The 25,547-nt window shown below is 44.5% G+C and overlaps 1 protein-coding gene across 2 annotated transcripts in view; it reads left to right on the top strand.

Moving 5' to 3' along the window:
* The window catches only part of OXSR1 (oxidative stress responsive kinase 1), a 96,765-nt gene that overhangs the window by 10,750 nt on the left and 60,468 nt on the right, over positions 1–25,547 (top strand). For both annotated transcript variants that reach the window (XM_031952344.1, XM_031952337.1), the window contains exons 2-3: positions 1,479–1,591; positions 6,211–6,319. In XM_031952344.1, the coding sequence (XP_031808204.1) occupies positions 1,479–1,591; positions 6,211–6,319 (222 nt within the window). The remainder of the gene's footprint in view (positions 1–1,478; positions 1,592–6,210; positions 6,320–25,547) is intronic.

A 25,547-nucleotide genomic window follows, 5' to 3' on the forward strand; every position in this document is an offset into this window, starting at 1 on the left:
GAGAAATGTTCAAATTTGTGGCCATGCCCTCAGCTGCCTGCTTTCTGTGGGGGGTGACCCTGATGGCACAGTAGAAAGTCTGAAGTCTCTGGCGCTGTGGGGGTGCTACTCTCACCTTTGGAATTCTGATTTCCTCCCCTATCCAAGGGGTTTTTTGTGGAAAGCGGCCATCTCTGATCTCTCTCTGGCCCCTGGATCCAGATGGTTCTGAGGAGGGGCAGTGAGGCTGGTGACCTTGCACAGCCTCCCTCACTTAAATCCAACTCACGTGCATGTCTTGGCATCTCCTCCCTGACCTTGTGGTCCTCTTCAAGAACAAAGGGCAAACAAGCTCACTCCTCAGCTGATTTTCTCACCTTATTTAAGAGGTTGTTTGGTGGAAAGTGAACCCCACAAACTTGAGCTCTTCCTCAGCATGTTCCAGGGAACTCCCACAATGGAGGCTTGAGAAAGTTTGGTGAAGTTGAATTGAAAATTGACCTACAAGTGTATCCACAACATTCTGAGGAACGAGGAGCCGGGGATGTTTTACAAGACAGCAGCCTAGCTGGGGAGGGGCATTCTTGGGCATTAGGTGCCTGCTTACTTACTGAGGAGAAATTGAATTGGGATGGGCTGCAGCGTTAGAGGGAAAACGAGTCCAGAAGGCCTTGGTCCGGACGTGCTCCTACAATGAATTTTAAGCTGTCCTTTGGGAACCTTTGGGAGCTTTAGAGTGATTGAGAAGACATTCCTGCCACAAGGAATGGGAGTCTAAAATCCAAATTGTAAATCGTCCTCGTCTGGGTTTTGTATTTGAATAAAGTTAGTTGATGCTGGTTTGTTTCATCATTAGGGTCTTGGTTTTTAATGCTTTTCATTTCCTGCTCTCCCAACTTCCATTTTAACCCAATTATCCGCGAGTGTTTATATACTGCAAAAAATCTTGTGGTAAATAAAAATAATAAAACACTCCCAGACTCAAACTATAAATGGCTAAGGGGGTGGTTTTATATTTGTTCTCCCGAGACAGACCAACAGCCCTCAGTTTATGTGTCCTGTTATTGATGGTATTTAGTGATTGAATCTAGACCAGTAAGAGTCTTAACTTGTCAGTCACAGGATCAGTTTTGATTAATATCCAATTGTATAACTGACACAGATCCCAGAGTACATAGATCAGTTTGTTGGAGGTTCCACTCCACTGTTACATGTTTCTTTGTGGAGTCCCTTATGACTCCACAGTTAACCCAGTTTGAGAAACACTGGACTAAGTGATCTTTGTCTGTGTTTCTGCCCTAAGAGTCTGTGCTATGTCTAGGAAATGTTCACTAATGTTCTGTTTCCATTGTGCATCTCTTTTTTTTGTCTGTAAAACTTAAGTGGAATTAAGTTATTTGCTCAAATTCTCACTGAGAGTACTGAATATTGGCTTCTAGAATCCTCCTCCTTTCTTTTAGGCACCCCCTTTTCATTGCTTTTTTTTTTTTCCCCCTTAGGAAGTGGAGCAACTGCGGTGGTCCAAGCAGCATACTGTTCCCCCAAGAAGGAAAAAGTGGCGATCAAACGGATAAACCTTGAAAAATGTCAGACCAGCATGGATGAACTCCTGGTATACACGGACTGCATTTGCTAGTGGGGACCTAGCCAAGTGCACAAAACTGGGCAGGAATTTCAGACTTGGTTTATTTCTCACTGATAGGGGCTTTAACCCTTGGTTCTGTGATTAGCATCTCTCATGTATCAGTAGGCCACAGCCCATTGGCCACTTTCCTTGGTGTGCCAAGTGCACGTCGATGCCGTGCTCACTTTCTCTGTGCTTAGAAAGGCTGTTGCCGCTAGGGTTTTCTTTCCATTTGAAAGGTGGCAAACAGCATGTGAGTGATCTCCCCATCTCCCTTCCCTCCCCTCAAAACTGAGGACACAGTGGAGACATTCTCAAAAAAGCCTGGGAATAAATGTGACCCATTTAGGCTTTTGATGATCAGTACATTCTGGGCAGCTTTGCCATATAACTTCCTGCTATACAAGTCTCTGAAGTTTCTATTAATTTTAAATATTTCATTCCATCTCATTTTACCATGCAAAAAAAGTTTGTGGGTATAATTCTCCTTACTATTGCTTTAAATGCTCTAAATTTATAGCATTGATATTGATACTTTATTTAGTTGTGTTCCCCACCTCCACCCCCAGTTCCAAAGAGCAGCAGGTAAAATTTGTCCATTTTCTATAATTATGATAATTATTGTCGTTATTATTATTATGAGTTAGCATTTATATGGTGTCTACAAAGTGCCAGACACTATGCTAAACACTTTCCAAATATCTTATTTGATCCTCACAACTACTCTATGAGGTAGGTACTGTTATTATTCCCATTTTATAATTGAGGAAACTGAGGCAAACAGTGTAAGTGACTTTGCCCATGATCCCACAGTTAGTAGCTGTCCACATTTGAACTCAGGTCTTCAATCTGCTTCAGATGCTCATGAATACATTCATTTTTAATAGATTGAAGAGAAGGAAAGTTGAGAATGCCACTATATTTGTGTTCTTTCTGTTAAGCCGGGCACAGCTGGGGGCTGGCGAGGAGAAGAGGCTCATCTCTTCAGACATGGCAACCCCATGGAAAGCCGGGCAGCAGGAGACAGGGAAGGTTCATGAGGTGGGAAGTGCTGCAGCAGGCAGGGCTCGCTGAGCTTTTGCAGCCATCCATGCCAGCCTGCTCATGGCTCCGCGCCGTCTTGCAGACGAGGGGTCGGCCGTTCCCTGCTGACAAGGGGAAGTCTGCCACCTTGCTCGGGAGCTTCCCCTAACCTTCAGGAGGTTTTTCTTTAGCATCCAGAATCCATCAGCCCTTTTGTCACCCTCTGGAGTAAGCAGGGAGCTCTGACCCCTTTAGCAGGGCCAGGCACATAATTAGGACTAATCAGTATTGAGTAGTTACACACACCCCTCCTGTGTGATAGAGTCTCCAGTCCTGGAGCTGCCCCCACTCAGCTGGTGCTGGCTTTCAGAAATGTGGCACAGGGACCTGACTGACCAGAGCAGGGCACACAGAACGCCGGTGAGAGTCGAATGATTTGACCTAATGCTATCAGTCCGTTCCTGGCTTCAGGCCCTTTTTGTCCCCCAAATAGCTCAGGAGAAACAGCAGTAATTCTATAATAATAATTCCAAAGAATGCCTTCTGGAAGGGGAGGAGGAGAGCAGAAGACATTGGGAGATACAGGTGATGTAGAAACAAAGATAACAGTGAAAATTTATCTTCCAAACAAAACTCCAAACCCTTTTGTTATCCCTAGGATTTGTTTCCACCCAAAGCTTTTTTTAGGGCTCTAAGAGTTCTGTCATCTTGTATGTATTTTGCCATTTCTCCACATCTTATACCTCTACCCCTCCCTCCCCCATCTCCTCCCCTTTAAGGAAAATCAATTAAATAAGTGGTTTGACCAGAGCTCTGTCCCTGGAGTGTTTTGCTGCTCTGCTTAGAGGAGGATGATTGGCCATTACAATCATTTAGCATTTGGTGGGGTTTTTTTTTTTTTTTTTTTTAAATAATTCTCCTGTTTCTCCGAATTCTGCGGTCAGCAACCATTTGTGAAATGCCTACCATGTGCTCAGTGCTAGGGATATGAGAAAGTTAGCAGCCCAGTCCTTGCCCCTTAAGGGCTCTAGTTGGGGGAAGGCACCATGCAAAGAACTGTGAATAAGCAGGATCTCAGAGGGAAGGCCCCAACATTAGAGAGCAGACTAATTGCAGAAAACTGGATTTTAACTGAGAGTTGAAGGCAGTTAGGAAAGGTAGGAGATAGCGATAAGGAGAACATTTCAGCCTTGGGGCCCCACCAGCAAAAATTCCAGGAGTCGGAAGGTGGAGGAGCAGCAAGGAAGCCAGAATAACTAGATGGAGCAGGGGGGAGAAGGCCTTTAAAACAGAGGACTTACCATTGAAATAGAGATTTAGCAAAATTACCATTTCTTACCGTACAAAAACAGTGCATTATGACCACATACCACAGTTTATTTGTCTTTCCCAATAACTCAACCCCAACTTTTTTCCAATTCCAAGCCTGTTAGGAGGATTTTGGTAAAAAATGTGAGAGAGGATCACCTACTCAGTCAAAGGGTAGAAACTTCTTTTTTATTTTTCTGGAATAATCCTGAATGGTTTTCTAGATTGGCTGGATCGATTCAGAGCTCTTGTGCCCAGTGCCATGTCCATTTGGTATCTTCTTTATATGTACTGGTGTTTCAGTGGACATATTTATTTATGACATTGAATGGTTTTTTCCTCCCCCACATGGTCATTGATGGTTTGCATTTCTTCTTTCTGTGAACTGTTCATTTCTTCTCATGGCATATATTGAGATTAAATTTTTCCCATTAGTATTTGATTTTGATCCGCCTACTCCCCTACTTGATGGTTTTTCTTATGGATTTTTTATGTCAAAAGCTTTTTAATTTTATGTAGTCAAGAAGGAGTCATTTTGGGGGCAGTTTTTCTCTTGCCCTTTTCCAATTAAGTAATCTCCTTTGGTGGTAGTTGTGAAAGATCCTGACGTTTTCAGAGAACCTTGCTGTTCTGGTTTAGTCATTGTTAGTTCCCTTCTCTTGCTTCTCCCTTTAAAATCTGAATTTGTTGATGAGTTCTGTACATTAGAGACATATTGATGTCTCTGATATTTCACTTTTTCTTCCTTTTTAGTATCTGCTTTTGTCTTCAGAATTTCATTCTTAAATATTCAATATCTCTCTTGTTTTAATCTCCTCCAGCAGAATATTAAATTCTTGATCCTTTCTCTAAACCCACTGAAATTTATACTCCCCAAATCTCAATTGGGTTTATGTTCAGCAACCGCTCTGAGTCAAGCACTGGTAAGAAAAAAACAGTGAAAAATCCCTGCTGTCCAAGAGTTGTATTCCTTTAGGAAGGGGGAAGAAAAAAAAGCATTTATATAGCACCTACTATGTGCCAGGAACTGAGCTAAGCCCTTTACAGATATATTCAAATATATACACATAAAACATTTCTCTTTTTGATTTTTTTTTTTCAGTTTTTGAAAGAAACTCTTTAATTTCCTTAATGACCTCAGAAGTTGAGCTGGTTTTTCCAGCCTTTTCACCTTTCTTTGGGAGGACACCGAGCCATGCCCTTTGTGCACAAAGCTGTGCTCCCTGGTGCTGGAGGAAGCACAAACCCTGGGCCCTGCCCTTTGCGCTTTGTCTTTGAGATCCTCTGGCCTCAGTTGTTCTTTTTTCCTGACAAATGGAGTCTGCCGCATGTCTTGGCTGTGCCAGGGCTTCTTCAGTAATAGAAGGCATTTGTTCTGGAGCAGCACTGTCCCTTGTTGCTAGAAGAGGGGGTGGCTTCATTAGCAGATTGTTGATGAGGAGCCAGAGGTGCTCTGAGGATCTCTTGGGACTTGAAATAGCAGTTGGGGGACCTTGTTAACCCTCTTGTTTCTCATTCAGTGTCTCTAGACATTTCTCTTCTTCATCATCCCACGATCCCAAGACCCAGAATTGTTTAGATTTCTGAAGCCAACAGTTTGATCTGAAAGAATTATCTGGTTATGTAATTATACTTATCCTTTAAATAATATGGCCTTTCATTATATTTTGTTAACATTTCATAATCAGGAGAAAGGATGAAATTTTCATCCTAGAGCAGGGCTTGTTAAAATCTTGTAGGTTTTTTCTTTTTGTTTTGCTTTTTGGAGAGAAAACTTTTCATTTCAGGTGGAATCTTAAAATATCATCACTCATTGTGCCTTGGTCAAGATGGAGAGTCTGTTGATTTTCACCCTGTGGTTAAGAAAGGGGAGGGCAGTGCCAAAGTGGTCTGGTCTCCCATCTATAGGGTCAGGGACAAGTAGGGTTGGGAAGGCAGGAGAACCCAGCCTGGCTCTTTCCACAGCTTATCCAGCTTCTTTTTACATATGAAGCTAGAGGGTTTGCTGAGGCCCCTTCCAGCTTTAACGTTATATAAACCTTAGACAAAGTTCTGTAAGAAATAGGGGTGGGGGGGGGGAGCAAGAGCTCAGTCTAAGTGGAAGAGCTCGCCTTTGGGGGGAAGCAGACTTCAGAGGGAGAGCGTTCCCGACAGGGCGGCCCGTCCTGCTCGGGGAGAGCCTGCTCACCCGGCCTGGCTGCAGAGAAGCTGAGGGGTGTCTGGGTCATGATCTTAGCCATCTGAGCCTTACCATTGCTTTGTTTTTCTGTTTGCAGAAAGAGATCCAAGCCATGAGCCAGTGCCATCACCCCAACATTGTATCTTACTACACGTCCTTTGTGGTGAAAGATGAGCTTTGGCTAGTGATGAGACTTCTGAGTGGAGGTAAGGCATGGCCCGTTCTGTCGTGACTTAAATGGTTTTTTTAAGTGTTACCAGGCTATGTTTGCTAAAGAGATGAATGGCCCAGAAATCCAAGGCTCTCTTTTTTCTAGGAAGGAACCCTTCTTTTATACCATGAGTACTTATTTTTTTATTGGATCCCCTGTGGTGTGCCAAGGAATTACTGTACAATGCTTACAGGTAACATCGTTCTTCCCTACCAGCTTCAGTTTTAAGTTAACACTCCCATGTGCCTCCACTTTAATTTTGTGGAGATTGAGAAGAAAGGGGAGATGACAGAACAGTTGGTGGATGTGATTGTTAACAGCCCCAAGGTCTCGGGTCAGCTGGGATGTACATCTTACTGGTCTGCCATAGGGGCCTGTTCCACCGAACCGTTCTACCATCTTTGTTGATAACTTGGGATGAAAACGGAGATTCATGTCAGAAAATAGCTGTTAAGTGCCTCCTGGTTTGAAGTTATGAAGGAGGAATTGGTTTGCACACTTATCCATCCAGTCCACAGGTGATCTGTAGCTGGTAGCATGACCCACAGGGTGAGCGACACAATTGAGGCTGTAAAAGTATTAACAAGTTCTGAAGGATGAATGGAAAGTGTTATACTTGCTTCCCAAAATACAACATAGGCTGAGGGAAGTGTGACAGTGGATCGCAAATGCAATATAAACTATAGCAGGACAGAAACTCAGACCCAGCATGTGGACCAAGGGGGATGCCAGCAGTTCTGTTGTTTCCCTTTCCCTGGTCAAAATACTGTTAGAGCATTATGTTTCAGGAAGGCCATTGGGAAGTTAGAGTGCTTCCGGTGCCATAGAGCAACCAGGGTGGGTGTTGGGGCAAAAATCCTCCAAACTGTAATAAGGGAGTTGGGATTTTTAGCCTGACAGAGTTAAGACTTCAGGAGGCCACGCCAGGTATCTCTGGAAAGGCTGGTGTGTAGAAAAGACTGAACCCTTGTTCTGCGTGGCCTAAGGGGACAGACTTGGGAACCCGGGGAAATGGCAGCAAAGTAGATTCCAATATGGAAACAGCCTTTCTAAGGCTTTGTCTTATCTCAAAGCCAAGATTATTGCTCTTCAAGTACCTTATTTACGGCAAAAGTCTGTAGTCCAAGTTGGAATGGCCTCTTGTCATGGGTCTTTTTGGAGAGGATTCCTGCTTATGAGTGTATTGAATCAGATGATTCAACTCAAGACTATGGTTCTCTAGACTCCTCACCTCAAAGAAAATGAGAGAAAAGTATGGGGAGGAATGGAAAGTCCCAACTGGACAGATCTTGCATATAAAGGAGAGTTGACTCACTGGTCGGCAGTTAAATTACCCTCTGGAGGCTGACATGGCCTTCTATCTGCCTTTAGGCAGATGAACACTGAAATAGGAAAAGGCTGGAGAGAATTGTTTTGGTTTAAATACTTAAGAGGGGAAATGTTACTTTTTTGCATTTTGCAAGTGCTATAAAAATGTGAGAAGTAGTTTTTTCAAATCTATTTCTGTATTGAAAAGAGTTAGATAAGGTAATGCGTCAAAAGAGAAAAATGATAGTGATGGGAAAGAGGTAGGCAGAATTAGAACAGGCCCAGAGAATCCCTTGTCCCAATGTTCTGAATCCCTCCTTGTCCATTGCTAAGGGTAGATGGGAGATTGCCAAAATCGGCCTTGCTGAATTCACTTCCAATTTTATGGCTTTAGGTAAAGAGCTATTAAGATTTTTTCTTTATTAGACACTAGAAAAAGTATTTTCTGTTCTGTCTTACTAAGTTCTGAAGGGTTCCACACCAGGCTGCGATTGACTTGTGAAATGTTTGGTCAGAGTCTCTAATTAAAAGCCTTTCTTGGTATTGAGAATTGCTCAGTCATGTCAATGGAAGCGATTGCCGGCGTCGCAGAGATCCTGCATCCCCGTGATGCTAATGTGTCTCGTGTTGCGCAAGGAGGAGGTGTGGAGCTAAGGCCATTTTAGGTAGTGCGGTGGAAGGCAGGAGCACGTGTGGACAGCATGGCAGCAGAGTTAAGCGGACTCTGGTCTGTAGTTGTGCCCTTCTGGATTCGTACGTACATCTCTTGTGTGCACTGCTTAGGTTATTTTAGTTGGTGGAATTCAGTTCTGTAAACATGGTCAGTGAGTTGCCTGAGAGGTTTTCCGAATGTGTCACTCGCCTCCTTGTGACACGGTGGTAATCGGAGTTCTCAAAGGCTGTGCCAGGGGAATGCGAGCTTTGTCAGCTTCTTCCAAGCTGGAAGCCTTGGGAGGCTGGGCCCGCTGCCAGCTTGGGCTGGTAACGCAGCCTCCTCACCAGCATGCTTTGACCACTGAGAGATGAATTCTTGGTTTCTGGCAACCCACGGAACAGATAAAAATATGAAAAAATGGTCCTCGGTCCTTCATGTGACAAGGGAAGGTATCAGGACAATATATGTCCTGAAGACAGGATCACTTCTATGGGAGGTTCAAACATCTTTTTACTGTGGAGTGAGAAATGGGCCTATAGGCTAGAGGTAGCTATTCATCTGTTCTTTAAGGATGTCAGGGCAACTCGTTTGACTTGTGTTGGTAAGCTAGTCAGGCCAATTAGCTTTACCCAGAAAGCTATACCTTGTACCCCTGATTCTATCTAGTCCAGCCCATTTTGGGGAAGGATCCAAGGAGGCCTATATAAGAAAGCATAAAAGCCTCAGAACTGTAGTGGGATCTGTTGCTGGGAAAAAACACAATTCAGCAGTAGCTTTGTAAGCAATCTCTCTGCCCGGCTGCTTTTTTCACACTGTGGGCTGAATAATCTTCCTAAAGTGCAGCTCTGATCAGATAGTTGGGGGGCTTACACTTGCCTATCTGTCTCTTGTATGTTCTCTCCATCCTCATCTTAGCCATCTTAGCTTTAAAGAATGATCCATGAAAAATATTAGAAGGGAATGGCTTTTCCCAAATGATCATTGATAGCAGATAATGTCTTTGCAGTTGCAGATTTCACTTAAGGTATAGTAACACAAGCTCAAGTTTGTTTTGCTTGTTTTAATTTTTTTTTAAGTTTTGACAGAATTGTGCAAAATGTAGCTTCAAAGCTGATGAAATAAATGCATGAAATTCATGACCAGTCTTGGTCTTAGAGGACATAGGATGAAAAAAACATTTCCTTCCCTTTCAGATTATACTCTTTTCAACCCTCTATTAAGTGCCCCTTGCTCCCCTGGCCTTCAATTTCACAACCCTTGACATCACCCTCCAATCACTCTTTTCTCTTGCTCTAGTTTTTGTTCAAGCGGTGATTCTTCTTATCAGGGACAAGACCTTTATACACATCCCTATTCTCCCAAGTGCTGCAGCAGATTTTCCCCTTCTATCTGACATTCCTTTGCTAGAAGTAATCGTTTTGTTTTTTTTTAATTCAGTAATATTTTATTTTTCCAATTACATGTAAAAATAGTTTTCAGCATTTATTTTTATAAGATTTTGGTTTCCAATTTTTTTTTCCTCCCTCCCTCTTTTATCTCCCTCTTTTATCCCTGAAGACACCTTGCCAACTGATACAGGTTATATGTGTACAATCATTTTAAACATATTTCCATGTTAGTCATTTTGTGAAAGAAAAGCAGGCAAACAAAAAAAAGGTGAAAATACTGTTCTTAATCCACATTCATTCTCCATAGCTCACTCTCTGGATGTGGATGCCATTTTTCATCCCACGACCTTTGGAATTGTCTTGGATCACAGAATGGCTGAGAAGACCCAAGTCTATCAATCATAGTTGATCATCACATAATCTTGCTGTTACTATGTACAATGTTTTCCTAGTTACTTCCCTGACTCCTGAAAACATGCCCAAATTCTCCTCTGTCCTTAAAAACCTTAGTTTGAGAGCTGGTGCAGTTGGCAGCTTGCTTTCTTTCTTTATTAAAGTTTAGCATTTGCTCCTGAATAGAAAGATGACTTCCCTTTCCTCTCTGGAACCTAATATTGTCTCAATCAATCTTCCCCAGTAATATATATATATATATATTTTATTATAGCTTTTTGTTGACAGAGCATAGCCATGGGTAATTTTTCAACATTGTCCCTTGCAATCACTTCTGTTCCGACTTTTCCCTTCCTTCCCTCCACCCCCCCCCCCAGATGACAGGCAGTCTCATACATGTTTAACATGTTATTAAAGTATTTCTTACATATAATATATGTGTACATATTAATACAGTTCTCTTGTTGCACAAGAAAAATCAGATCTAGAAAGATGAAAATAACCTGGGAAGAAAAACACATTCATTTCCCAGTGTTCTTTCTCTGGGTGTACCCCAGTAATATATTTAAAATTTTTCTGCCAACTTGTCTTCTGTGATGTACTAATTGTCTTGTGATTTTATTTGCTCCCTCTTTCATATATTAGAAAAAGAAGGAGGATAGTGACGATTTAACTTTTATTCAGCTGAGTAGTTAGGTTAGTATTAGAGTTGTAGGGAGGGCTGTGGGCCAAGGCTAGAGAAGTGTTCATTGGGAAGGTATTAGGAAAGAATTAGGCTTTGTACCTGATTGGCTGAAAGTGAATGTAAATAACTCTTGTTTCTGTTTGGTCCAGAAACCCTGAGAGTTTCCTCCCCAAATTGGTAGTTTGTTTTGTTTTGGTTTTTGTTTGTTTGTTTGTTTTTAACTAGGTAAAAGGTGTTGTCTGCCTGATTTCTTACCTAGCCTTCATTACTCACTGATTGACTGTTACTTCATTTAAAGCCAAGGCCTTCCACTGGAGGAGTGCTTTATCTGGCCACTGGACCCAGGTGGTTCTGGAGAAGAAAGCAGGCTGGGGACCTTGCAGAGCCCTGCCTCTCTGCCTGGTGGGGGTGGGGGGTGGAGTTTTTCACCTTCCTGATGGCTTGGGCCTCTTGAAGAACAGAGAGCAAACCAAAGCAACAGCAGCTCAGCGCCTCTGAGTACTTGCCAGATAGGCTTTGTTTGAACTAGTTAAAGGAGTTGATAAAGACAGCAACATCAATGTGGCAGACTGGGGACTGCACTGGAAGTCGGGAGCCTGAGGTTTCCATCCCTTCTGACTTTGAGCTGAGTTCAGTCATGTTTCCTTTCTGTGACCCTGCTTCCCTCTCTTTATATTGGGAATAATAATTCCACTTCCTTCTCCCTCACAAGTTGTGGAGAGGATGAGTGAAAAGGGTGTACAGAAAGGGTCTTTCAGATGCTAAATGAGAATCAGGAGGAGTAGCAAAGGGGAGAAACTTCCCAAGGAGAGCTGTTCTGTCCCTTTTGAGAGCATCCAGTGACTCCCCCCTGGGTACTTTGCAGTGGCAAGCCTTCATGTGCTCTGGCTTCTCAGCTGACTTTATAAACACCACAAGAAAAGCCTCAGGTACTAGTTGCTGACTTGCCACACACGTCTGCCTGGTGTGTTTTTTCCTGTAATTCCCCTTTTTTAAGGGAGAGTGGATTGTCCACAGCTTGGAGCGGTTTCATGGGGAGTCCAAGGACACTCGCCCGCTCTGGCTAGATGTCCCTCTGGGGGTTTTGGCAAAGGCCATTTCAGGAGCACCGAAGCCGACTCACACTCGGATAGCTTGGCAGGCTGCGGCTGACTGTGGACTTAAGCAAAATTCCCAGGGCTTTCAGAGGAGAAGAATCTAAAAAAATGTGTGTGCCAGTGAGCTTTAGGAATGAACATTAATCACAGGGACTCGGTGGCAATGACTGTGTCAGCCTTGATCATCCTCCTGGCTTGCAGGTGCAACCGTGGCTCAGGCTCATCCTACTTATAGAACTTGGAGTACCCACCTGGCCGCGGTTTGCTGAGGTCAGCCTTTTGCTTTATTCTTTTCAGGACTGTAACTGAGGAGACTCCAGCATTTAGGGTTACTGAGAGCTTTCATTGTCAGATCTTAGGCTTAGTCTCCAGCACTTGATTCTATTTATATTTTGGGTCTAATCGAGGGGTGGCCAGTGATTTCCATTCCCCAAGCCTCCAGCTTTGGTTAAGAGCAGTTTCTGGAATTTTCATAAGCCATCCAGGAGAAATTCACCTCTGTAGCATCAGCGTTAGCGCTGCAGAAGCAGGTTATGTAGTGGGTAGAGAACTGAGCCCAGAGTCAGGAAGCCTCCCTCTGAACGGTGGGGTCCTGTCCCCTTGTCAGGACCAGAAGTGATAGAGAGCACCAAGACCTGTGGGTTTCCAAAGTCCTTGATCTGGCGTGGCTCCTCTGCAACAAGCAGAGGGTGAGAAGACTTTCCCACTGGCCTCCTACTCCAGGACCTTGATTTGCTCTCCACTAGATTACCCGAGGCTGGATGCCTTTAGACCTGCAGTGCTCTAATTGTTGCCAAGCCCTCTACAAGTATGACCTTGTGGTTCTCCTATTACCCCGAGAAGGAGAAGTAATGTTAGCATCATCCCTTTTATTTTACAGTGGGGGAAACTGAGGCACACAGCAGCAAAACGACTTGCTTGAGAGTCCCACAGCCAGTGAATGTTGGAGGTTCAGCTTCCACTGACTGGTTTTTCTTTCCAGGGCTTCCCCTTTCCTCAGTGTCCCCTCCCCTGCATTAGACAGGAAGCTTCATGAGTATAGGAAGAGGCTTGTTTTTTTGTTTTTGTATCCCCAGCCTGGCACACAGTAGGCACGTAGTGAAGCCTGATTCATCCAAGTTGGCTGGTGACTGGCATGTTGGTGTTGGAAATACGTACTCGGAGCCAGGGTGGCAAAGGCTTCCAGAGCAGGAATCAGCCACCGGAGCAGCATGGCAGGCGGGGGAGCACAGTGTGGATGACACAGCAGGGTCAGGCTGGGGATGGAGCAGATGAACAAGTCAAGTTGAACCTAGTAAGAATCAGGAAGACCTGAGTTCACACATTTCCTGACTGCATGACCCTGGGCTACTCTAGAGGGTATGAGAGGAGGACTACATGGGGCCGGCTGAGGGCATCGTCCACAGTTGGGGAAGATGAAGTGAAACAAGAAGGGTGGCCCTCAGAGGATGTGGATTGAACACATGTGAGTGGTTCCCAGTGTTGGAGAGAGCAGGAGGCCAGAACAGAATCTCCACAGAGAAGGAGTAGCACAAATTGCAATTCTGTGTCTGTAGGACCTTGCTTTGCAGCTTTTAGGGGACCTAAAGTGGGCATTTTGCCAGTCTTAGAACAGGGGATGGCCCAGTTATTGAGGTTGAGATGTGTTCAGCAAAAAGAAGGGGACAATCCAGCAAATGGATTCTTAACTTGGGACCCATGAACTTGTTTTTAAAAGTTTCATAACAGAGTTGTTTTATTAAAAAATATATTTAATTTCCTCTGCAATCCTACATATTTTATGTAGCAAAGCAAAGAAGAGGTGCTTAGACTTCAACTGTTGGGGGACCCATGACACACAAAAGTGCCTCATGTAACAGACCAGAGATTGTCTGACCCATCCCAGGCATTGTGCAGCTGGGCAGCCTTTTCTCCCTCAAGTCCTCTCAGAATGATTCTTGTCAGGGTTGTGAAATGCCAGTGCAAATATAAAATCTACACGCAGGCTACAGAAGTAGCTTCACAGGCACAAGGTGCAGGGAGACAGGCTGGATGTCGCTGTGTCTCAGTGGGAGAGCAGACTCAGCCTTGGGGAGACGGAGTGGGAGCTGGAGCTGTCCATATCGTCTGGAGGATTTAGGCAGTGGCCCAAGAGGCTGCTGGGTGGGAGCTGAGAGAGGCAGATTTCTGCTTGATCAGATGGAAACCTTTGGCTTCCTCTTCATCGAGAGCAGCTTTTGGAGTACAGTGAGAAGGACGTCTCGGGCCCATGTGAGTTGGACACCACAGCCCTGGCGGTTCTATGGTTCTGAGGGGGCTTTAAGTCACTGTGGAAGCTGAGGTAGATGGCTACGTCGTTGGCAAAGACAAGAGCAAGAGGCTAAGCGTGCGGTCAGCCAGGGAGCCTGCACGTGAGACTGGATGTGAGAGTGGAGCAGAGGCCGAGCAGGGGTCTGGAAGGTGACATTATGGACAGTGTGGCAGCTCAGAGGATCCTTGGCAGAATTGGGTGACCCGAGCCATAGGTGAACAGCCAGACTGCGCTCCGAAGTTTGTGGGCAGGTGGGAGAGAAGGAAGCCCGGCTCAGCCTGTGCTTCCTGTGGGAGTCCAGGCGGGCAGCGGGCAGCAGGCTGAGAGAGCAGTGTAGCGGCGGCCTCCAAAAATGGCCTCTGGCGTCATCTGGCATCTGCCAGGCCAGAGAAAAGGAGGCAGCAAAGGGGAGTTTTACATCTGATGGAATAGGTATAAATAATTAAGATGGAAGATGGAGGTTCAAAGCTGTTTTGCATTTGTGTTGCCGAAAGTTGCAGCCAGCTGGAGAAAGCCAGATCCTAGGGGATTCCTTGATTAGAGAGCAGCCCATTTCCCCAGATCTAATCGTGTGTTGTCCAACTTTCAGAACCTGTCTCATAAAGCAAGACTTGGAATTAAACCCAAATCTGAATGTAGCTACTTTGTCTTTGTCCTTATGGGCCTAAGCAGTGATAATTTAAAAAAACAAACCAAAAAACCAGATTACTCCTTAATTTTCTGTTTCATTTTAGAACGAATGAAAGTTTTCAGAAAATGGAAACTATTTAATGTGATATATACATACATGTATGTGTGTGTGTGGTGTTCCTTGTGATATAAACATGAATTAATGTGTCATGATAGTCCTTTTCCCGTAAGCAAATCTGACTTCTAATTTAGTAATATTACTTTGAAACAATTTAGTTGGCAAAATAAATTCAAAAAGAGTAATATCCTCATCATTGGGGAAAGTTCTGATAAGGATTAAATCTTCAATAATCTTTTGGATCAGATGAAATAATTTTGATTAAATTTATTAGTCTAATAATTTGGTACCATTTCAGTTAAGCTGTAATAACATATAAATATAGCTAACATTTGTATAGTGCTTTACGATTTGCAAAACACAGAAATATCATTTATTTAGTTCTGGGAAGCAGGTGCCCTTCTTCTTTCCATTTTACAGATGAGGAAACTGAGGCACACAGTTAAGTGGTTTGCCCAGGGTCACACAGCCAGCAAGTGCCTGAGGCTGGATTTGACTTCCAATCTCCCTGATTTCTAGACTTTGTATGTAAAGGACACTTGGTTTTGGGCTCCCAAAACCTGGACATTTGGAAGCATAATTTATACTTAAGCACTCTGAACTGAAAGCCAAATGATCATTTGTAAGTTTTATTAGCTCCCAGCTATGATTAAGGACATTCTTAATCAGTAGTTTTAAAAATCTTGTTCTGTTGAAAGAGAGAAATAGCTGGTGGGTGTTGAAAGGTGAGTCTTTGCTACAAAGCCTCACACGCCATCCTCGGGAGATTGTAAGAACTTTCTAAGGTCACGGAATCCCAGAAACTTCATTCGAGGGTCTGTTTTGTTTTGGGTTCCTGCCCTGTGGTATTTCTGGGGTGTACTTTGGGATCCTCAATCTCCTTTATCAAGAAAGAAGGTACAGCAGGGCTTCTGCCAGAGTGGCGACAGGCTGGCCTAGCTCTGCCTCCTGGAGAAGTTAAGAGAAAATTGCCAGATTGAAGGGGGGAGGGGTGTCACCAAATGTACTTTTATCTCTTTCCTTTTTCTTTTTTCTTTCTTTTTTTTTTGTAAGGCAGTTGGGGTTAAGTGACTTGCCCTGGGTTACCTGGATAGGAAATATTAAGTGTCTGAGGCTAGATTTGAACTCGAGGTTCCAGGGTCTGCTCAATCTCCTATGTCATCTAGTGGTCCCAAAATGTACTTTTAAATAAACTGATGAGTCTGAACTTGAGTGTTCATTCCTATCTTTCAACCCCCAAAGTTGAGTATGACAATGAATTGATACTCTTAGAAAAAACAGAGTTCCCTCTTTACTTGGCTGTCTTCCTCTTTTGCTCCCTGAGGCTGGCAGGGACCCTTTGAGTCTCTTCCATCTTTGCCTCTCTTCTCCATCTTGTCCCCCCCCAAACCTCCCTCCTCACCTGCCTGGTCCTTTCTGGCCTGTAACTCATCCTTTCAGGACCAGATTTATCAAGAAGACAACTCTTTCCTTCTCTTTCCTAGAGAATATAGGAAACAGGCCATATGTGGAAGACCTGTTAGACACATTGGTTGTTAGTCGGTCTTTATGGGCCATGTTAACTGCTGTGAAGAATATGAGAAAATAAAAATATGTAAATTATTTTTGAAAAGAATGGTGTAAAATCTTTATCATTTGGGAAAAATGAAACTCAAAGCAGCTCTTCTTAATGTTATATTCTAAGAATTTTTCCAAATGATTCTTCTGCCTTACAAGATGGCTGGCCCTGGCCATAGTTAAGAACAGGCCTCATATTTTCCTTTGAACCATGTCTTGAGCAGTTGGACATCTTCTTGGTGGCCTGTAGGCTAATCTGCCTTGGGTGCTTCTTTGAGGGGAGGGGGAGGCGGAGGCATCCAACTGTCCCCAAAACCTCTTTGGTGGTCTTACGAGCTAAGGATTTGATGGGTTTGTTTTAGATAATTAATCTGGCTTTCCCTTTCAATGGAGTAAGCTTTATTTGCAGCCTAGTCTCCATCTTGGAGTTTGGGGTGCGATTCAGTGGTTGTGTTAGGTAGGAAGCATTGGAGCCTGTTTTAATTTAATAAACCTTTAGTCTATTTTTAGTCTGCTCCTATGTTTGGCTTTGGTTATTGACTGTCACAATTAAGAAGTTTGTGTCTACACACGCACTCCTTTATTCACTAACTTTTAAGCACTTATTACATAGAGATCATTGTGTGAAAGACATAACAATTGTGGGGCATCATACACAGAGATTAGTAAAATATGGAGCATTTTAGATCTGGTGCCCAGGGGCACCCCCTCCTCTGCCCCCAGAAGTGGCTATCCCAGGCACAGAGCACTCTCTGGTTCCATGTCCCCTAAAGCCCGGAGGGAACACCCAGTTGCTCTTTTCCTGACCCAATCCTTTCATTAAAGGCCTTTGCTTCCATGTTAACTGTGTCCTCAGAATATTACAACAAACACATCTGTGTCAGCCCAGAATCTGCGGCTTTAAGGGGTCCTGAGAGGTCTGGAGTATGGTGAAGAGGAGGATTGAGAGAGGGCCCTGATCTCATTGTGGAGGGAAGAGCTGTAGATGGCAGCTACCAGAATTTGACTGGGTGACAATTATGGATCAGATAAATGGGAAACGAGGAGGTGATTTGTGGTGGCCAAGGACCAGCCCCCAAAGGGGTGGTGGGGAGCGAGGAGAGGGGACACTGCCCATCATGGCCTTGTCTCGGGGTTAGGACTGCAAGGGTGACCAGGAGGCTGTGTCCTCAGGAAGCCAGGCTTCAGGCAGTCCAGAAAAGGAAGGAAAGGATTTATGAGAGCTATCTTGCTTCCCCTGGAACAGGCATTGCAGAGTGGGGTGTAGGGGGACACAGGGGTAAGGGGATGGAGAATGGGGTTTGAGGCATAACCGCCTAGGGCTTCATAATTGGCCGCTGGGGAGGGTGGGTTATGAAGGTCAAATGAGATACCAGAGGGGCAAGCAGAGGGTGCTGTAAGAAGCCGGAGGGAGCCATTGCTACTGAGAGCAGCCCTTTCATGGCTAGGTAAGAAAGCCCCAGGGAGGACACAGAGGTAACTGGCACCTTGTGGAGGGGCAGCCTCCCTGCTCTCCCTTGCCATGGTTCTCCCTCCTGGTTTCCAGCTCTTCTTGTAGTCAGCCCTCAGCTGCCATACTGCAGCTGTGGCTGACCCCTTATTCTGGTAGCTGCCCCAGCTCCGGCTCACCTGAAGGCCTTAGGAGAGAAGAGGGGTGGTCTTTAGCCCAAAGCCCACTGGCCTTTGCTTGCCTCGACCTGCAGTGTGATGGAGGACACAGACAAGCTAAGGCTTGGTGTCTGAGGGCGTGGGGGAAGGCCTTCCCCGGAGGGCGTGCTCTGCTTGTCTTGCTGGTTCCCTCGAGGCCTTGGCTGGACCCCAGACTCGGAAGCCCTTTGCTTTTGGAGCTGAGTCCTCTGGCTCAGTATTCTCTCAGACTGCAGCCTCCCTCCATCCCATTCCTTCCCCATTTGCCAGTTTGAAAGTATATGGCTGCAGACCAGGTAGGTTTATCTGACTAGTAACAGCCCAGGGGCTCTGGTTTCCTTGGGTTTTAGGCCTCAATTCTCTCCTGATCCTTAACTGACCAACAAATATTGAAGCTGCTGAGACCTTATCAGGCCATCAGCACGCTCCCAGTGCCACGTGCTGGGCACTGCCAGCTACTGGGCCTGCCCAGTTAAAAATTAAATAGTCCCTGCCTCAGGAAGCCTTCATTCTATTGGGAGAAACAGCAATGGACATGGACATTTAAATAAATAGAAAATCTGCCCAGAGTAAAAACAAGGTAATTTATGAGGCCAGGGGAGGAAGAGCTGGGATCTGGAGGAGACAACATTTGAAAGGGGTTTAAGGAACTCTGATGGAGGGGATGTGTTCCAGACCCAGGCTGGGCATGGCCTGTCACAGGCACAGAAATTGGAGGGGAATGGCCTCGGTGAGGAGCTGCGAAGAGTCCTGTTTGGCTGGAGCTTAGAGCCAGAGAAGGGCAGGGAAGGAACAGCCACTAAGCCTGGCCAGCCCAGCTGCGGCCAAATTGGGAGATTTGTACCTTGGAGGGAGCACCCTGGGACGCTCCCTTCAGCTCACTTCCCTTCCTGTGCCACTGAGGACAGTGGGATGGGACTTTCCCCAAGACCACCCGGTCAGGTTCCACTTGGGGCTCGGGAGGCCGAGACCTTTTCCTATCTGAGGGCCGGAGTGAGCTGGAGTATTGAGCGCCTGGCAGGACTTAGGTTTTACAGCTGAGGGAAAGCAGAAGGGGTAGTGGTTAGAGGGAGAGACCCCCATGGAAGGGGGCACTAGAAATACCCCTCCCCCATATTTTGTTCTGAGAGAATAAATGGCAAATTAGCCCCTCTTTACAGTGCAACATATTTATAAAATGTGCTTTTTTGTAAATTAAAGGAACTTAGAATCTGAATATAATGGCTTAGAAGGAAACCAGGGAAATCCACAGGCCTATATATGTGCTGGGAACTGTGTTAAGGGTGGGGATACAAAGAAAGGCCCCAAAGGCAGTCCCTACCTCAGGGAGCTCCCAGTCTAATGGGGGAGACCATGTGGAAACCGCTTTGTGCAAACAAGCTCCAGCCAGGACAGATTGGCCATAATTGGCAGAGGGAAGGCGTTCACATTAGTTAAAGGTGATCAGGAAAGGCTTCTTGCAGAAATTGGGGTTTAAGTTGAGACTGAGGAAGCGGGGAGGTAGAGGCGAGGAGGAAGGACATTGCAGCCCAGGAAACGGCTCCGAGGCTGGAGGGGGAAGCAACAAGCATCTGTGGAATCCTGTTTGAAACAAGTGAAGCCTGTGGAATTCCAAGCCAACTTTGCTCCGAGCAGCTCCGAGCATTTCTTCGGATCTGATGCTGTTTAGGAGGAATGCCATTTTGTACAGGCAGGCAGTCAGTCAGCATTTGTTCGGAGCCCGTGTGCCAGGCATTGTCTAAGGCATTGTTCTAGGGGTTCAGAGAGAGGCAAAAGGCAGGGAGGTGACCATCCAACGGGGAGATAGCAGGCAAGCGCAGATGTGTAAATGCGAAGCCAGATCCAGGCTACGGAGGAGATATTTAAGAGGGAAGTCATTGTATCAGGAAAGTATCAGGAAAGGCTTCCTGTGGAGAGGAGATTTTAGTTGAGGTGTTGGGAAAATCAGCAGGGGGAGATGAGGTGGGAGAGTGTTCTAGGCCTGGGAGACCCAGTGACAGGGAGAGGGGAGAAGACTATGGGGAGGGAGTCTAGGTTAGGCTTTGAATGCCAGACAGAGGATTGCCTATTTGATTCCAGAGGCACAGGGAGCCACTAGAAGTTACTGAGTAGGGGGAGTGACCGGATTAGACTTGCTTTAGGAAAATCACCTTAGTGGCTGAATGGAAGATGAAGCGGAGAAACCTCCCAGCAGTCATTGCAGTAATACAGGCACGAATTGAGGATCTGCACCAGACCAGAGAGATTGGGGGGTGGGGGTGGGGGTTTCCAAGATGATGTCTAGATTGAGAGACTGAAGGACTGGGAAGACAGTGTTGCCCTCAACAGTAATAGGAAGTTTGAAAGTGAGGAGTGTTTAGGGGAGAAAACAGTGAGTTCAGTTTTGGACAGGTTGCATTAGAAAAAAAAAATTCCCCACTTATATGCAAAGACAATTTTAAACATTTAAATTTTTGAGTTCCATATTTTCTCTTTTCCTCTGTCATCTTTCCCCTCCCTGAGACAGTGAGCAATTTGATATTGGTCATACATGGTCAGTAATGCAAAACATATTATCATATTAGTCATGCTGTGAAAGAAGATATAAAACTCAAAGGAAAAATAAAACCACAAAAGAAAATGCAGAATGAAAAATAGTATGTGCCAATCTGTATTTAGACTCTTATCAGTTCTTTCTCTGGAAGTGGAGAGCATTTTTCATCATGCAGCTTTGGAATTGTCTTGGATCATCGTGTTGCTGAGAAGAGCTCAGTCACAGTTGATCATTGTACAGTATTGCTGTTACTGTGTACTGTGTTTTCTGGTTCTGTTTACTTCACTTTGCATCAGTTCATATAAGTCTTTCCAGGTTTTTCTTAAATCAGCCTCCTCATTTCTTATAGCACAGTAATATTTCATTATAATCATATACCACAACTTGTTCAATCATCCCCTAGTTCATGAGAATTCCCTTAATTTCCAGTTCTCTGCCACTCCATAAAGAGTTACTACAATATTTTTGTATAAATAAGTCATTTCCCCTATAATTTTTAAATCTCTTTGGGTTTATAGACCCAGTATTGCTGGATCAAAGAGTATGCAGTTTTATAGCTCTTTGGGCGTAGTTTCAAACTTCTCTTTAGAATGGTTGGATCAGTTCACAATTCCACCTACTGCATTAGGTGGAACCCTTGAGTTTAAGATGTCTTTTGCACATCCCATTGGTGATTTCTGAAAAGTAGTTAGTGATGTGAGATTTTAGTCAATTTAGTCACTGCCCCAATAGGATTGGGGGCAAGAAAGATAGATTGGAGAATCATAGCATAGAGATGGTCATTAAATCCATGAGAGCCTGTGCAATCAGTAAGTGACACTATCTGTAGAGCGCAGATTCCTAAACTGTGGTTCCCGACCCTACATGGGGCCTCATAATAATACTGGGGTTGCAAAATTATGATTTCCTATCAGTAAATGCTTGATTTGTATACCAATTGTATATACCTATATCCTGGGGATAGTGTAAAAATTTCTTGGGCCAAAGGAATTAAGAAAGGAAAAAATCTAAGAAGCCTTGCTGTAGAGGGAGAAGAGGGCTCAGGATAGCTTCTAGAGACCAGGAGGAATTCATTGTGACTTTGGAGAAGTTGGAAACCGGATTGTAGGAGGATGTAAGGAGAGAGCTGGAGGAGGCTGTTGTGGAAGGCCTTCTTGAAGCCCCAGAAAAAGTGGTGGGTTATTATTAAATTGATGTGCTAGAGGTAGTCCTTCCTAGAACTTGAGTAGAAGTGGACTAGCTCAGAATGTTGCATAGACTCCCTGTGGGAGTGCTGGGAGTCAGAAGTGGAAGTTGTAAATAGTAAAGCTGAGTCCACATGCAGCTCAATGGGGATCCTTGCTTATGGATTAGTGGCGAATGGACTAAGTATTACTTTTCCCTAAAAGGTCCCTTTGCCAAATCTAAGTCACTGATTTCTAACTTTATCCTGATAGAAAAGGATTCTGCAATTTTCTTAAAATTCCTGTTTTATATGAAAGTGATATGAATTATAGAATTAAAATCTTGAAATTATTCCTCTCCATTTATCCAGTTACTAAATCTATTTGGGGGAAGTGGTTGCAGGGAGAGAGGGGAAATGGGAGGTGGGATCATTAGCCCATAGGAAAAGGCTCAATTCTGAAACATTTATAGTAGCATTTTTTGTAATGAAAAAAGTTGGAAGCAAATACCATGCCCACTGGATGTACATGTGAATGTATGGTGTAAATGGGACATATTACTACTACTTTTTTTTTTTTTTTTTTTCAGAAGCAACTGGGGTTAAGTGACTTGCCCAGAGTCACACAGCTAGGAAGTATTAAGTATCTGAGGCTAGATTTGAACTCAGATCTTCCTGACTTCAGGACTGGTACTCTATCCATTATACCACCTAGCTACTCTGACATCTCACTTTTTTTTTTTTTTAAATAACTTTTTATTGACAGAACCCATGCCAGGGTAATTTTTTACAACATTATCCCTTGCACTCACTTCTGTTCCGACTTTTCCCTTCCCTCCCTCCACCTTCTCCCCTAGATGGCAGGCAATCTTATACATGTTAAATATGTTATAGTATATCCTAGATACAATATACTGACATGAGTATTTAAGAAAAATATAGGTGACTTGTATCCCTATTCTCCCCCTCTTCCCTGCTGGGCCTGGCCTAGTGCCCAGTATGTGGTCGACATTTCATAAAATGTATGTTGGTTCCTTTATGAACTGATTGGTTGTTACAGCTGTGACAGAGAAGACAATTTTACAGTGACAAAGCTTAGATCCCATTTGTGGAGCAAAGTCCAGAGAGTCAGAAAGGGCAATTTATTCTTCTCCTCAACATTATAAAAATGAAATTTTGCCAACTCTTTGAGAATGAAATGAGAACATTTTTTATACAGAAATACCATAAAGAAACAGCCTTGAAACCTGTAAGAATTACAGTGAATACCATGACTATCCTTAATTCTGGATGACTGTTAATGAACCAGTATTAGGAGGAACCAATAGAGAAATTTGTTTTACTTGACTATATTTGGTGGAAAGAATTCATTTTTAGTTTCTTTTTTTTTTCTAGGGGGAGACGGAAGGTCTAGAAAATAGATTTCTGTTAATTAAGAAAAATTCAAATTAAAAGGTTTGTGTGGGGAGTGACAGATGGGAACATAACAGATTTTAGAGGTAGTCGCTCTAATGTTAGTTTTGCTTAATTGTATTACCTTGTTATGAGAGACTTCTCACAAAGTTGGGACACTGCCTAGATGTTTGTAGAGAAAAAACAAACATATCAATACAGCTTTTAAAAACTTAGCTTATGTTAGTACTGACTGGGAACACAAACCACTCTTTATCTAGAATGGAAAACTCCTAAATGGCAAGACGGTGTATGTGCACTCCCAGTTGTTCTCCAGATGGGCATGTATTTGGGGATTTAATTGAGGATGCTAAGGTCTTGTATGATATGCAGAAACCAAATTTATCAATAATTTTTTTAAAAGTCTAGTTCCTGTTTCCACAGCAGCTCAGAGGATTCATTATTTGATTGCTGCACCAGTCTCCTTGGTTTTATAGCTCCCTTCCCTACAGTTGTTTGTTGGAGTATTTTCATTTTTAGGGCCTCGCCATTGCCCCAAAGGGGATCACTCCTATCATTTGGAACTCTGAAATTCTTCTGAACACAATTTGCTATTTCTATCTTGTCCACATCACTCCAGACTAAGGCAGACTGAACCCTGGGGGAGGGATTCATCATCTTAGGCAATGAGGGTTAGCAGCCGGGTGAGGAGTGCCTGACTAACCTGCTCCATCTACCTCACTTCACATCCAGCTTTCTGCCAGGAAATCTCACACCAGGGGTGAACCCGGACACCACCCCTGCCTCCAGGTACTTCCATGTCTGGTCTGGCGCCTAGGGCCACATTGTAAACGTTCAGACATTGGTTGGTTCTTGTCTCCAGTTGTTGGCTTTTTCCTCATCCATCCGCCCCATGAGCAGCTCACCTCCCATCACAAGTTTGACCTTAAGGATGTTAACTGCTGCCTTTCTGTTCTTTTTCTCTGTCTCAGCACTTCGGACTTCTCATTAGGAGAGACCTGGATCCAGATCTCCCTCTGCTCCCTCACCCTCTCACTCCTGTGCCTTGTCAGTCAGGGGGGGAGCATAGCCATCAAGTGAGATGTGCATCCAAAGCTCTGTCAGTAGCCTTTATGATTGGTTTGGCTGGTGATATGTGTGGAAACTCACTTGCCTGATGGGAATGGGCCCCTGGCAGTTTCAGTGATGGTGGATCTTGTATTCGCCCACTTTTATCAGAGGCAGCGTTGGGACCTGGGTCTTCTGACCCCGAGGCTTCCTTGCTGTTCAGTGTGTTTTTTGCCCCTAGTGATGATCATTGCTGTTCCTCCCTTGTTAATCCCAAACCCTGGCTCCTCCTGGACTTTCTGCCTTTTTCTCTTTCTTTAAGTTAACTAGCTTCGGTAGCGCTCTCTGTGTCTAGAGGAAGGTCGTTTGGATCTTTTGTTTTCTCGGGGATGCTGCTGAATAGGTAGGTCTACCCCAAAATGGTTATCACAACTGAGGGTTCGGCAAGAACAGTCCTTTTTCTATCCCATTTAGCTGTGGGGCTCTCCCCAAGCTTCCCATGGCTAGCCTTCCCTCTGCCGTCTTGCTGAGCACCTTATACTCCCGTGAGAAAATGGAACCCTTGTCTTAGGCTCCTTTTCCCATCTCCCTCTGCCTTCCTCATCTTCTCTCATCTCTCTGCATTCTGCCCTTTCCCAAAGTTACCTGTCAGTGGCCCCATCTTTGGGGCTTGGCTCATTCTCACCTGCGGAGTCTCTGCAGCTTTTTCCTGCTGGGATTCTGTGACATCGTTCTCCGTTGAGTCTCCTCCTGGCCGGTCTCCCTGCTACTCCTCTGTCTCTGAGCTGGATCTCTATCCTTGTTATGTCCACTGACTGGGGGTATCCTTCGAGGCTCCTCTTTTCTCTGTTATCTCAGTGATCTCAGCAGTTCCCATGGGTTCCCAGATCTGTCTTTCCAGTTCTGGTCTCCCCACTGAGCTTGTCACATTGTCAGCTGCTTATTGGACTTTTCAGACTGGAAATCTACCCCACCCCAACTTCCCTGTCACGGTCCAGGTCTACAGCATCATCCTGGAGCCCCCAATCTTCCTTTCCCTACATAGCTAGTCAGCTTTTTACGGTCACCACGTTTCTTGCCTGTGTCCCTTCTCTCCACTCACGTAGTGACTGTTCCGGTCCCCGACCTCCTCTCTTTCCCAGAGATTAGCAGGTGCTTCCTGACTGGCCTTTCTCCTTCTCTGGTTTCCTTCAAGACTCATCTCATACACCATCTTCTGCAAAAGGCTTTCCTTGGGCCCCTCTGTTCATCTGAGCCTAAGGTTATGTTCCTTCTGCATACATTACTTGTAGGTATCTAT

Source organism: Sarcophilus harrisii, chromosome 1, assembly GCF_902635505.1.
Source record: "Sarcophilus harrisii chromosome 1, mSarHar1.11, whole genome shotgun sequence".
Taxonomy (NCBI): Eukaryota; Metazoa; Chordata; class Mammalia; order Dasyuromorphia; family Dasyuridae; genus Sarcophilus; species Sarcophilus harrisii.